Source organism: Ranitomeya variabilis, chromosome 1, assembly GCF_051348905.1.
Source record: "Ranitomeya variabilis isolate aRanVar5 chromosome 1, aRanVar5.hap1, whole genome shotgun sequence".
NCBI classification, from domain to species: domain Eukaryota; kingdom Metazoa; phylum Chordata; class Amphibia; order Anura; family Dendrobatidae; genus Ranitomeya; species Ranitomeya variabilis.
Window position 1 is genome coordinate 996,696,918 of NC_135232.1, and position 14,034 is coordinate 996,710,951.

The following is a 14,034-nucleotide window of genomic DNA, read 5'->3' on the forward strand; positions in this document are numbered from 1 at the left end:
CCAGACCCAGCTGCTCCTCCTCCCCCTGGCAGGGACTTCTGCAGTGACTGATGACTCATTCAGGGAAAATTAACCTCCTGTTTCTACATAGAGCTTAGAGGGATTCAGCTAGTCAGTTTATAATCACGCTATGTTGTAGACTTAATGGAAAACAGAATAACTGGGTAGAAAGGCAAAACGAGCGACTGTAAGCACAAAGTGCTATATAATATGACTGCGTTATATTAAGAGGATACAAATTTTGATGGAAGTGCTACTTTAAGATTTTTGGAATTTCTATTACAGCTTGATACAAATGTCATTATTCATAATCCCCTGAAGATTACTGTAATGTGCATGGTTAGTTTAAGAACTCCTTTATACTAGAAGGATATTTTAGATCCAGCATGCCTTATTGTGAAAGGAGAATGGGTACAGGGAAGAGACTTGGAAGTGCCAGCCCCCCTGCTGGTACATAATGGCACTGCGTATTCAGAGGAATGAATGAACAATCAGACGTTCGTTTTTGCACATTAAGCCTGACAACTACTGTGCAATTTATCAGAAGTGAAATATCTTAAAAATCTTTTACCTATAAGAAGGAAGTCGTTCTCCTTGGTCACTTGTGATAAGCTCCCTAAAACCTAGGGTTTTATTTTTTTTTAACCTGTGGCATAAGAATCTCTTGACGTCCCTGATGAGGAGCTTTTAAGATGCAGCACGTTGTTTAATCCATGCCATGGGGTACTGAGATATAATACTGGACTTACAGTAACTCCATTTTTCTTGTCTTATTTAATTATTGATCAATCTTTGTGATACACTCAATTACCCGACCTTCTGAACTGTCCTGCTGCGTCCGGGACACAACCCTGCTACATCTGTGCACTCGGATTCTGCAGTATTGTCTATTATTTTACATGGAACTGAAGCATATAAAGCCACAGATAGTACTGGAAAATGTTATTATGCACAGATTATACAGTGACTATAAAAAGTCTACACACCCAGGTTAAAATACGAGGTATTTATCATTTATAAAAATCATGCCATGAAGAATTATTTCAGAAATGTTTCCTGCTTTATTGCCAGCCATAATCTGTATAAATCCACTGAGAAAAACGGATATCATTTTGAGGGGGGCAATAAAATCATAACTAAGATAATGTGCTTGCATAATAATAGGGATGGGGTGGTGCTCAGAATTAGCCAATCACATGTAAACTCATGTTAAATAGCGGTCAGTAAATAGCAGACATTGTGTAGAAGTGATTCTGATTGACCCCATATCATGTTTTGCTTTTCTACTAGGATTTTACAGACAGTTTCATAGTTGCATATTACAGAAAAAGTCATGGTGCGGCAACAGCTTTCAACACAGCAAAGGGATCTCATTGTAGAAAGTTATCAGTAAGAGGAAATGGTAGGAAAACAGTTCCAATGCATTAGATATACCATGGAACACTATTAAGATGGTTATCAAGAAGTGGCTGAAATTTGGCACAAGTTTCTTGAACTTGACGTCCCTCAAAAATTGATGATAAGGCAACAAGAAAATTGGTGCGGGAGGCTGTCAAGAGTCTTCTAGCAACATTAACCCCTTCATGACATCCACTGTACGTATACAGCGCATGTCAGAAGTGGGTGTATGGAGCGGGCTTCTGCAGCGAGACCACCCCATACCCGGCAGGTGATGGCTATGTATTACAGCCAGGATCTGCAGCGAACAATAGTGGGTGGAGCAGTGCTCCGCCTGCGAATGTTAACTTGTTAAATGCCGCTGCCCATCTCTGACAGCGGCATTTAATAGTCGCTGACACGCACGTGCATCATTTTCGCTGCCCACCGGTGCACCTGTGACGTGATCGCGGTTTGCCGATGGGTTGTAATGACAGCCAGGGCACAGCTGATGACCCCAATACTTGTCATTATGGAGCTCCTTTGAAACCCCGCCTGTGGCTACACTTCAAAGGAGACCGCTATTTTTGCTATATGCAGCGAAATTGTGACATCGCTGTATATAGCACAAGCGATCAGACAATCGCAGCTTCAAGACCCCTGAGGGGGCTAACAATAACAGTAAAAAAAGAAAAGTGTAAAAAAATATGAAAACGCAAGAAACTAAGTTCAAATCACTACACTTTCCCCCCACTGAAAATAAAGATATATAAAAAAATGTAAAAATACATATATATGTGGTATTACAACATTCAGAAAAGTTTGATCTATCAAAATATAAAAACAATTAACCCGATCAGTAAACCCCTTAAACGGAAAATATTCAAGAACGTTAAAATTATGTTTTTTGGGTAGCTGCAATTCCACAAAAAATGCTGTAACAAGTGTTCAAAAAGTCACATCTATCCCAAAATGGTAGTAATAAAAACATCATCTCGCCCTGTAAAAAATAAGCTATCCCACAGCTCTATCGGCAGAAAAATGTAAATGTTACGCGACTCGGAAAATGGTGACAAACCAAAAATGTTATTTTTGCAAACTTCTGATTTATTTATTTTTTTACCACTAAAATGATAAAAAACTGGACAGGTATCGCTGTAATCATATTGATGAGGAGAAGCACACTACATGGTCATTACGACAAAATGTACACCGTAAAAACAATTCCCAAAAAACAATGTCAGGATTGCAGTTTTTTTTCTTTTTCACAATTTCACCGCGCTTGGAATTTTTTGCCCGTTTTCCAGTATAACACTATGTTGTAAAATGAATGGTGTTATTCAAAAGTACAACTCGTCCCACAAAAAACAAGCCCTCATACGTCAATGTAGACGGAAAAATAAGAGGGTTATAGCTCTGGGAAGAAGGGGAGGAAAAAACAAACAAACGCAAAAATGGAAATTGGCAGCAGCGTGAAGGAATCAAAGGAGCTGTAGAAATTTCTGGCATCTACTGCACAGCATGAGACAACAATCCTCCTGCATTCTTCATATGTCTGGCCTGTGTGGTAGAATGGCAAGATGGATGCCTTTTCGTACAAAGAAAAACATCAAGTTTTGCTTCGTTTTGACAAAACCTACATCAAATCTGCCAAAAGCATGTGGGAAAAAGTGTTCTGGTCTGATGAGACCAGGTTTAACGTTTTGGCCATAATTCCAAAAGATATGTTTGGTGCAAAGCCAACACTGCATCACCAAAAGAACACTATTCCCACAGTAAAGCATGGTGGAGGGAGCATTTTGCTTTGGGGAGTTTTTTGGCAGCTTGAATTGTGAATTTATTCAAGTTAGAGAAAATTATGAACAGTTCCAAATATCAGTCAATTTTACAACAAAACCTTCAGGCCTTTGCTAAAAACTTGATGAAGAAGAATTTCAACTTTCAGCATGACACCGATCCTAAGAATGCGTCCAAATTAAAAAAAAAAAAGGCAGAAGTTTTGGAATGGCCCAGCCAAAGCCAGACCTGAATGCAATTGAAAATCTGTGGGTTGACCTGAGGGCGCTGCACAGGAGATGCTCTCACAAACTGACAGATTTGGAGCACTAATTGAAGGAACAGTGGGCAAAAATGTCAATTCAAGACGTGCTGATAAGACTCCTATGCAGAAAGACTGACAAAGTATTAATTTAAGAGTGCGCCTATTTATACAACCACATTATTTTAGTTCTTCATTTTTCATCCGAAAAGATTTCAGTTTGATTTTCAATTGAATTGTACAGATTTACAGGAGACATTACAGGTGGCAAAAGTTCGGAAATGATTCCTCTTGGTATGATTTTTTTATATGGCAACAAAACAACTGGCACTATATTTTTTCTATCCACTGCATAAGGCTGATGTGTCCCACAGACCTTAGTTTGTCAGCAGTAGGCTTTCCCATAGTCCTCTAAAGCCACAGATAATGCGTTTTCAGATCTGTGGCTTTACATGGGACTTCGGGAAAGCTTACTCTATTCCGGTGTGCAGAATAAGCAGCTGACGGTCTCAGCTGTGCGGTTGTGTCTGCGGCCTCCTGTCTATCATCTCGCACTATCTTCGGTGGATGCCAGGGAGCAGAAGACCACAGGAGAGATCTGGCTATCACTGTGTCAGGCAGCAGGGAGGGGAACGCTTTTCTCCATGTGATGAAAGTTTCTATAGGTTATCGGGGAAGTCTCATGTGTAGTGATATGCATGAGACAGTGTACAATGGCCAGTACAGGTGGAGGCCTCATGTAGAGGTGTGAGTGTGACCTTTGGTATCCCACTAGGTGATGGTCACGAGCTCCGGCACCCTCACTCCCCCACAGTAACCTGTGTATATTTCATAATTAATGAACACGTGAACGAGGACCGCTCCTTGTGTGGTTTGCTGGATGATTGGATAGTTTACACATCATTATGTAAGGTGGAGAAGTGTATGGGGAGAAAGCGACTGTGCTCGCAATCATTCTGTCCCCATCATTATTCATCGGCAATAACGAGCATGGAGAAGCCTTTATACTGAAATCGCCGCCTCTAAATGTTTCTTTTATACATCAATAAATAAAGATAAATTAAAAACAAATAGCTCTAAGGCTTTAAAACTGAATCCATCAGGACGATCCCACTAACTAGAGATATGAATCTATAGGTCATAGGACAGTAAAAAATAATACCTAATATTGTATACAATCGGCAATGCCCGGACTGACCGCTGGTCCCAACCCAAACTTACAGCCTCATAAAAACGTACCTGCCGGCAGTCCGGGCATTGCCATTTGGATATGGACCGGGAAATCCATCGATCTGAACCTAGTTTTATAGTGATCCAATGTGCCATGGCTGCGAAATGGAGCTCTGAAGCAAAATCTGAACTAGCCTGAGAGTGCATCGAGGGCGTCAATGTACGCAGAGAACATGACCACGCCCACAATGCACTCCCTGGATCATTTGCATGTGGCTTCAAGGCTCCAGTTCTCAGCCATGGACATCGGATTACTAGAATACTAGTGACATTTTTATTGCTGTTCTTTGGCTTTATTCAGCCACATCAGTAGAAAATCATCCTGACGGTGGGGGGCTTGGGGGGGCTCTTAAATAATGCAGATATTTCCTACACTAGAACACTCTGTAACAGCCAGGGATCCTTGTTACTTACCTTGTCTAAAACACTAATGGTTTTCAATGTGGGCAAATCTATTGTAATAGGACGAGTATACATCTATTAAGTTTTGAAATGATTTTTTTCTATAATAATTGGAAAAGTTGATAAAAGAGCATTTTGATGACAACCATAAAAGCTAAAAACATTGCCACATCTTTGTCTACAATGTTCATGAAAGGGGTTTTTCATCCCCCCCCTCCCCCCTTCCCCCCCAAAAAAAAGGACAAGGAAATTAATGGGCTCTACTCACTTTCCCCAGGTCCAGCACCAAGTATCTGCCGCTGCCAATTTCTGTTTATTTTCTGCACTGGTGACAGAATATCAACAGCGCTGTAGCCAATCAGCAACTCCACACACATTCATGCGGAGAGATGCCAGGAGCCGCTAAGCTCAGTGATTGGCAGCAGCGCTGACGGTAACGCGGCAGAAAATAACAAATAAGGCAGTGGGAGAAACTTAGTGTTGGACCTGGGGAAAGTGAGTAAGGCTGGTTTCACACTACCGTTCGGCAGGGTTGCGGATGGCAGCCTTCTTCCTCCGTTATGCCCCGCCCACTGCCGCACCTCTTCCTTCAGCTCCGCCTACGGCAGCATGCGTCCTGTGTACCCTATCTTTAACAATGGGTACGTAGGCCATGCGGATGTATGCGGATGCCTCTGCATGTGTCGTTTTGACGCTGCGCCGACCACAACAAAATGCAACATGTTGCGTTTGACGCAGTTCAGCGCAGCATCAAAACAACGCATGCAGAGGCATCCGCATACATCCGCATGGCCTGTGTACCCAATGTTAAAGATAACAGGAACCATGCCGACGTAGGCGGAGCTGAAGGAAGAGGTGCGGCAGTGGGTGGGGCTTAATGGAGGAAGAAGGCTGCCATCCGCAGCCCTGCCGAATGCTAGGGTGAAACCAGCGTAAAGATCAGTTTTTGGGGGACAGGGGTTTTCAATTTTTTTTTTTCAATTTCCGAAATCAACCTTATGTAATTATTAAGCTAGATGTTCCATTCTGCTAACTATTTTAAGCTGCCATGCAAAGCTCCGGACAATCCATCTTCTTAATAGGACAGATATGAGCTTTTATATACCAACTAGCTGTTTCCAGCCAGCTAACGCTCGGCCTGTTCATTGCTATCTAATTAATGCTGCTGGTGATTAAACTAAAGTAAATGATGACAACATTCAACAGCGCTTATGCAGGTTGTAAATTAACTTAAAATGAAGCTAATAACAATAGTCTGGTGATGTGTTGGGGGCGGGATTATGTGTGGTAATGGGGGGGCGGGATTGTGTGTGGTGATGGGGTGGGGGGGCGGGATTGTGTGTGGTGATGGGGTGGGGGGGCGGGATTGTGTGTGGTGATGGGGTGGGGGGGAGGGATTGTGTGTGGTGATGGGGTGGGGGGGCGGGATTGTGTGTGGTGATGTGTTGGGGGCGGGATTGTGTGTGGTGATGGGGTGGGGGGGCGGGATTGTGTGTGGTGATGTGGTGGGGGTGCGGGATTGTGTGTGGTGATGTGGTGGGGGTGCGGGATTGTGTGTGGTGATGTGGTGGGGGTGCGGGATTGTGTGTGGTGATGGGGTGGGGGGGCGGGATTGTGTGTGGTGATGGGGTGGGGGGGCGGGATTGTGTGTGGTGATGGGGTGGGGGGGCGGGATTGTGTGTGGTGATGGGGTGGGGGGGCGGGATTGTGTGTGGTGATGGGGTGGGGGGGCGGGATTGTGTGTGGTGATGGGGTGGGGGGGCGGGATTGTGTGTGGTGATGTGTTGGGGGCGGGATTGTGTGTGGTGATGGGGTGGGGGGGCGGGATTGTGTGTGGTGATGTGGTGGGGGTGCGGGATTGTGTGTGGTGATGTGGTGGGGGTGCGGGATTGTGTGTGGTGATGTGGTGGGGGTGCGGGATTGTGTGTGGTGATGGGGTGGGGGGGCGGGATTGTGTGTGGTGATGGGGTGGGGGGGCGGGATTGTGTGTGGTGATGGGGTGGGGGGGCGGGATTGTGTGTGGTGATGGGGTGGGGGGGCGGGATTGTGTGTGGTGATGGGGTGGGGGGGCGGGATTGTGTGTGGTGATGGGGTGGGGGGGCGGGATTGTGTGTGGTGATGGGGTGGGGGGGCGGGATTGTGTGTGGTGATGGGGTGGGGGGGCGGGATTGTGTGTGGTGATGGGGTGGGGGGGCGGGATTGTGTGTGGTGATGGGGTGGGGTGGGGCGGGATTGTGTGTGGTGATGGAGTGGGGGGGGGGCGGGATTGTGTGTGGTGATGGAGTGGGGGGGCGGGATTGTGTGTGGTGATGGGGTGGGGGGGAGGGATTGTGTGTGGTGATGGGGTGGGGGGGCGGGATTGTGTGTGGTGATGTGTTGGGGGCGGGATTGTGTGTGGTGATGGGGTGGGGGGGCGGGATTGTGTGTGGTGATGTGGTGGGGGTGCGGGATTGTGTGTGGTGATGTGGTGGGGGTGCGGGATTGTGTGTGGTGATGTGGTGGGGGTGCGGGATTGTGTGTGGTGATGGGGTGGGGGGGCGGGATTGTGTGTGGTGATGGGGTGGGGGGGCGGGATTGTGTGTGGTGATGGGGTGGGGGGGCGGGATTGTGTGTGGTGATGGGGTGGGGGGGCGGGATTGTGTGTGGTGATGGGGTGGGGGGGCGGGATTGTGTGTGGTGATGGGGTGGGGTGGGGCGGGATTGTGTGTGGTGATGGAGTGGGGGGGGGGCGGGATTGTGTGTGGTGATGGAGTGGGGGGGCGGGATTGTGTGTGGTGATGGGGTGGGGGGGCGGGATTGTGTGTGGTGATGGGGTGGGGGGGCGGGATTGTGTGTGGTGATGGGGTGGGGGGGCGGGATTGTGTGTGGTGATGGGGTGGGGGGGCGGGATTGTGTGTGGTGATGGGGTGGGGGGGCGGGATTGTGTGTGGTGATGGGGTGGGGGGGCGGGATTGTGTGTGGTGATGGGGTGGGGGGGCGGGATTGTGTGTGGTGATGGGGTGGGGGGGCGGGATTGTGTGTGGTGATGGGGTGGGGTGGGGCGGGATTGTGTGTGGTGATGGAGTGGGGGGGGGGCGGGATTGTGTGTGGTGATGGAGTGGGGGGGCGGGATTGTGTGTGGTGATGGGGTGGGGGGGCGGGATTGTGTGTGGTGATGGGGTGGGGGGGCGGGATTGTGTGTGGTGATGGGGTGGGGGGGCGGGATTGTGTGTGGTGATGGGGTGGGGGGGCGGGATTGTGTGTGGTGATGGGGTGGGGGGGCGGGATTGTGTGTGGTGATGGGGTGGGGGGGCGGGATTGTGTGTGGTGATGGGGTGGGGGGGCGGGATTGTGTGTGGTGATGGGGTGGGGGGGCGGGATTGTGTGTGGTGATGGGGTGGGGGGGCGGGATTGTGTGTGGTGATGGGGTGGGGGGGCGGGATTGTGTGTGGTGATGGGGTGGGGGGGCGGGATTGTGTGTGGTGATGGGGGCGGGATTGTGTGTGGTGCTGTGGTGGGGGGCGGAGCTACTGTGCAGGGGGCGGGATTAGCGAGTAATCACGATGCCTCTTATATATATATAGATTACAAAAAAATACTGAACTGGTAAAGAAGAGAGAACTGATGACGTCTATCAATATTCCATCCTCCTTCCTAACCTTTCTCCCCAGCGTAGCCCTGGCGCTATGAATGGCATCACGCCCGGTCCCGGTGGCACACCACTGTCAGCGTCTATGGATAAAGTGGCTAGTCACCCCGGCCACCCAGCACCCCTCAGTAGGAGCAGCTTGATATATTCTAAAGCCCTGGATTAACCCTTCACGCGGGAGGCATAGAAGAATTTAAGGTAACAGTAATAGTTGGTTTTGCTTCCTGACAGCTTGACGTGGTAATGGCCAAAACTATACAAAAAGCAACTGCAAAAACATTTGCACCATAAAACGTCACCCCGCCGTGTTTGAGCTAAATCAGATGGGAACCTGTGTAATGTTCTTAAAGGTCATTTTCTCTGCGGCTCGGAGCCGGGCGATCACGTCATAGCTGAGCACATCTCATGAGGACGCTTCCCAGGCCGACTTGAAAGGCATCTGGATAAAATTGGACATTATCACTTAAAACATATTGATTCCCTTCTCCTTTGTACACTTGGATAAACAGAATGAAGAACGGACATTCTCCAGACCTGGCTCATTACCGGCTTAAAAGGACGCGGTCTGATATGGTGTGATAAAGATGAAAAGGGACGAGAGCAGAAAGTCCCAAGTGAGCATTAAAGGGGTGAAAAACCACACGCCGGCCAGACACGCCAGTCCCCTGGGAGTCACTTATCTGCATTGCACTTCAGCATGTCCACATAAAGTGCCATGATAAGGGGCCTTCATATCACTAGAGAGAAGCCCATTATTAGCGCGCCATGCATAATGCCACGCAGCAGCGGGAAAGTCACAGCCGTCCGAGCGGATGGTCCGCCGATCCTATGAGAAGTCGATGGGAACATTCAGAATGAGGACGTAACCCTGCCTACTAAGATGGGAATTATTACCTGATAGAACGATGGCATCGTGACGAATATTAGACCGTATGGGGTCTTTGTATGCTACAGATAAGGAAATTATCTGCAACGTTATTACTTTGAATTATACATTTGTAACCAGCATTTTTAATGTATAAATCTGTGTAATAGAAAGAGATTGTTTGATAAGGAATGTAGAAGCCCCCATACGTGGCATGGGTCAGGAAGGGGCACTACTGTACACGGGGCATCCTGCTCAATGGCAGCTTTTCTACAGGTTTATTCCTGTAGCACTTGAGAATGCAGCATGTTCCTCTAAGAAGATCTCTACCCGGCCATACACCTTAGATAAGTGTCATCAATTTCGGGCCAGGATCTAATGTGCATGTTGACCTCCTAACCTTATCCGCCACTAGGATAAAGAACAACAAGCCTAAGCCTGATCTCTGCATCAGAGGAGACCATGCACGTTTACGGTGGAGCCTCCACACACAGCTGTAGTCCAAGGAGGAAATCCATCATCTCACTGCTATATAAAGTGTATGGCGGGCGTATAGAGACCGTCCGATGTCTAAAATATCCCTACAGCTTCAAATCAGCCCCCGAAATAGGAAGTTATCAGGGGGTGGCGGTGATAAAAGCAGGAGGAGTGACTGCAGCGCCGCCTCCTGTGGATGGTCCATTTCAGGACGGTAACAGAAGCTTTGGGGCTGTGCTTCATCACTTTTCATTGCTGTCACTGCGACTGATTCGGGATGTCATCAGAGGGCAGTGTTGACAAAGCTGTGGTACGTGAACGCATCGCCGTTCCATGAGGACGTCCTACTTCAAAGCGGGTCATCGAAGCTGAGGGAAGTGACTGCAGGGCCAGCCTCCTGATGAGGCCATGCTTAAGACTCCCCAGTGAATTATGGGTCTCCAACAGTACGTCAAGGGATGAAAAGATCGAGATATAGGGATTACAGAAGTGGCTAGAGGTTAAAAACTGATATTTTACGTATCAGGCAAGACCTTTAAAGCTACACTAACAAGTGTTTCTGGTTAGACGATATTTTCAAAGGATAAGATAAAATCTAAACGAGTAAACAGAAAACAAGACAAAAATGGCCGCTTACCACAGGATCGGTCCTCAATGTGGTCAGAATGAGAGACCGGATCAACCTGTTCCTGAATGGGAGCAAGACACTCTTCTGGTTTGGGTGCAAGCGATCCTTCTAATGGGTCCACAATAATAGGAAATCCTTCATCTGTCTCTTGATCCTGAGTTGGGGTCTGTGCTGAACGATCTCCATCACTGAGGACATGGAGCTCACCTGTGAAACATCTCAACATGTTGCCACATTCTTGCACTGAAATAAATTATTTCAAATCTTATAGAGTAAAACAGCAAATAAGCAAGGACAGAATAGGAGCGAGGACAACATACGTCTATGAGAAAAGGACAAAAAGAAATGGCCGCATATCTGTACCAAAGGAGCCTGCTAGTAAAGTAATACAAGTCTGCTAGATGTAAGCACTACTGGGCAGCTCTAACCACCGGTATGGAAAGGGGCCTTATAATGTATTTATTGTTGATCACCATTTTTCTTACATTGTAAGACTATGTTCACATTGCTTCTCCGATATATAGTGGAGATGGAAGCCTCAAGCATATGTCACTGTATACGCTCACAAAATGGATTCCCTTTGCTATATATTGGGATTTCTTGAGTGTTCATCTGAATACAAAGAAGGTTACACTTTCCTAAAACTTATATAAATAGGTACGGTCATGCCTGTCCGTAGCACTCCCCCGCTTACCGAAAAGACCCTGGCAGCAATGTACATGGAGTATGAAATAAATGCGAGTTTAGAATAGAAGGTGACGAGCATCTACCAATGACCAAATTCAAGTAATCTTGCCCCGGGAATTATAAAGGTTTTCCACTTTATGGAAAGTGGATCCCAAACGCAATTTCATACCTAATACAACAACAGAGCAGGTGCTCACTCTTCCCGTTCCAGCACCGGTTGTTTGGGCCCCAGTGTATTGGTTAAGGCGATGACCTGACATTGGCACAACCACTGAACTCAGTGATTGACTGCAGCGGTGATGTGTGCTATCAATGTGACATTACCATTGCAACCAAAACTTGTGACCAGAACAGCGGCAGGGCGCTAGAGCTGGACCTGGGGAGGCCGAGTACTTGCTCTGTTTGCTATTATGGACCTATAAGAGCGTTTGTGGAGTCCTTTTAATTATAGTAAATTTCATTAGTGGAAGTGACAATCCAAGAGCAGCAATCTCTCAACAAAATTCACTGCCATTGCCAGTTCTAGGTTTTTTGGGGTTTTTTTTTTTTTTGTAAATCATTGGGTCCTAGTTCCTAGGTCTAAACTAATGGACGGGAGGTTTTTTTTGCAAACTCCTCTCCACCTTTACAACTCCATATGGTAATATGTTGTAACCTCCCACACTGTAAAAGGAAAAGAAAATCGAAACATCAAACCCGTAAAACAGTGGCCACTTACCAACTGGAGCAGCCGGAGAAATTTCTGATTGAGATATCATGGCAACATTCACTGAGGACATGGCCTCGTCCACCACAGGCAAGTTCTGCATGTCGGGGGAGATTAACGAATCCAGATCTGCAGCGAGATCTTTGCATATTTCCTCCTCATGTAGGTGGGTTGGCTCAGTGCTCGTCGCAGTGGTCATTGTATCACCTGGACCTGTGGGTCATAGTGCAGAAGATGTACGTTCATGACCTCATGGTGGTACAAGCCTTAGTAATGTACCTGTAGGCCAGAAGTGGGGCCGAATGTGACACCACCACTGACTCCTGAGCTCTCGCTGTCCTTTCCTTGTCATATTTTTCCATGATCATTAATGTGCGGAAAGGACTGATCACATTGTTGAACAAGAGGATTCACATGACTCTGGTCCAGCGGCCATGACAGTATTCTGTTGTCAGACCAGAGCGCAGCAAACCTCCCATTACCTGTCGGCATCGTGGCGCCACCTCTGGATGGTAGGCCTCACAACATGATCAGCAGTCATCACGTCGCTGGGCCTGCTAATTAGAAGAAGCACCCAGGAGGCTGGCAAGTATGAGGAAGCTTATTGTGCTCTGATCTGGCAGTCAAGGAGTACCAACATGGCTGCTGCCACTCATTTTGCTCAACTCCAGTTGTCCAGGAGTTTCAAAAATAAAAGTTTGTTTTCTTCTATCAAACAACATTACTCCTGTGAATGATGACTTGGTTTCATTGTGTGAATTGGGCTGAGCTTACAGACCCCTGGATAAGTGTGCTGCTTGACAACACAATAAACGGGGTTTGCCGAGATACCAAAAACTGTAGCCAAATAACCGCATGCTAAATGTGCCACAAGGTAGTGTCACTGCTCTCATGTTCCCTGCCAGTCCTTGGTGACTGGGTGGAAAGAGGACATCCCTTCCCATCTACCCAAGGGACCACTGCAGCTAATCAATGATCTCAGCAGGCTGTGGCGTAAGACCGCTGCAGTCAGTGATTACATGCAACCGTCATGTGGCTAGATGGAGACAACAACGCCCAGTAAACAGTGTCAGGCAGGGTATTTAACACTTTAATGCAGAGGATCATCTACGAAATTCTCACCACTGGTGGCTTGCAGCAGTTCCGTCTGGAGTTGGAGCTGTGCTTCCCCCAAAATCTTCATAACTGACTCAGCCGGACTCTTCCCCCATTCTCGTCTTTGTCTTTCCTCCAAATCCAGCTTTATCACTCCACCAACAGTCTTATCTGGATTGGATAGTAAACCAAAAAAAGGAAAGGGTCAAAAAGCTACTTGTGCCACACAGGAACATCACTGACCTGCAGCTGGACGGCTCTCCTCCTCCCCCCTGCAGTGGTATCTTATACAGGGACAACCTTTCGATATATCAATGGGACAGCTGTGCTCAGTATATTTGGTGATCCCATCGGTCTGCCGACAGTATTATCCATCTCTATGGCCTCTACCTATCTTCTTATAGAGCCACAATTTAGGCTGAAGAGGGCCGGAGTGGTAACAACTATACGGTGTTGTGTCTGAGATCTTCAGCTTGGGCCTCATTTATGGTTCATGAGCTGAACCACCGCGCAGATCTGACCTCTCAGTAGGAGTGTCGCTTTTGGCTGAAGGGAGGCTTAAACTGCAGAAATATGCTGCTAATGTGAAACTGGATATTACAGAAACCTGTATAATCACTCTATAGCGCCGTACATCTGCACAAAGGTGTTTTCTATTCCAGATTTTATTTTTTCAATATGAGCCCATGTGGTTCTGTTAATACACTTTCAGCAATGCGGAAACCCCACATGGAGCAGTCACACAACATTTTACTATTGGCCAGGATTAAGCTCCTTCCCATACCGTAAATAAAATCAGGTAGTGACAATAGGTAGCATAATGCACTTTAATGGAACACATTATTCTCTTTACGAGCCCCCATCTCACCAGGCTTTCCTGCACAGGTGCACTTCTGTCATT

General features: G+C 47.2%; 1 protein-coding gene across 7 annotated transcripts in view; it reads right to left on the bottom strand.

Moving 5' to 3' along the window:
• The window catches only part of NEK1 (NIMA related kinase 1), a 143,909-nt gene that overhangs the window by 25,020 nt on the left and 104,855 nt on the right, over positions 1–14,034 (bottom strand). For 4 of the 7 annotated variants that reach the window (XM_077279487.1, XM_077279491.1, XM_077279488.1 and 1 more), the window contains 3 exons: positions 13,161–13,304; positions 12,051–12,251; positions 10,655–10,888 (listed from right to left, as the gene is read on the bottom strand). In XM_077279487.1, coding sequence (XP_077135602.1) covers positions 10,655–10,888; positions 12,051–12,251; positions 13,161–13,304 — 579 coding nt within the window. The remainder of the gene's footprint in view (positions 1–10,654; positions 10,889–12,050; positions 12,252–13,160; positions 13,305–14,034) is intronic. The other 3 variants (XM_077279490.1, XM_077279489.1, XM_077279486.1) reach the window with 1 other exon arrangement.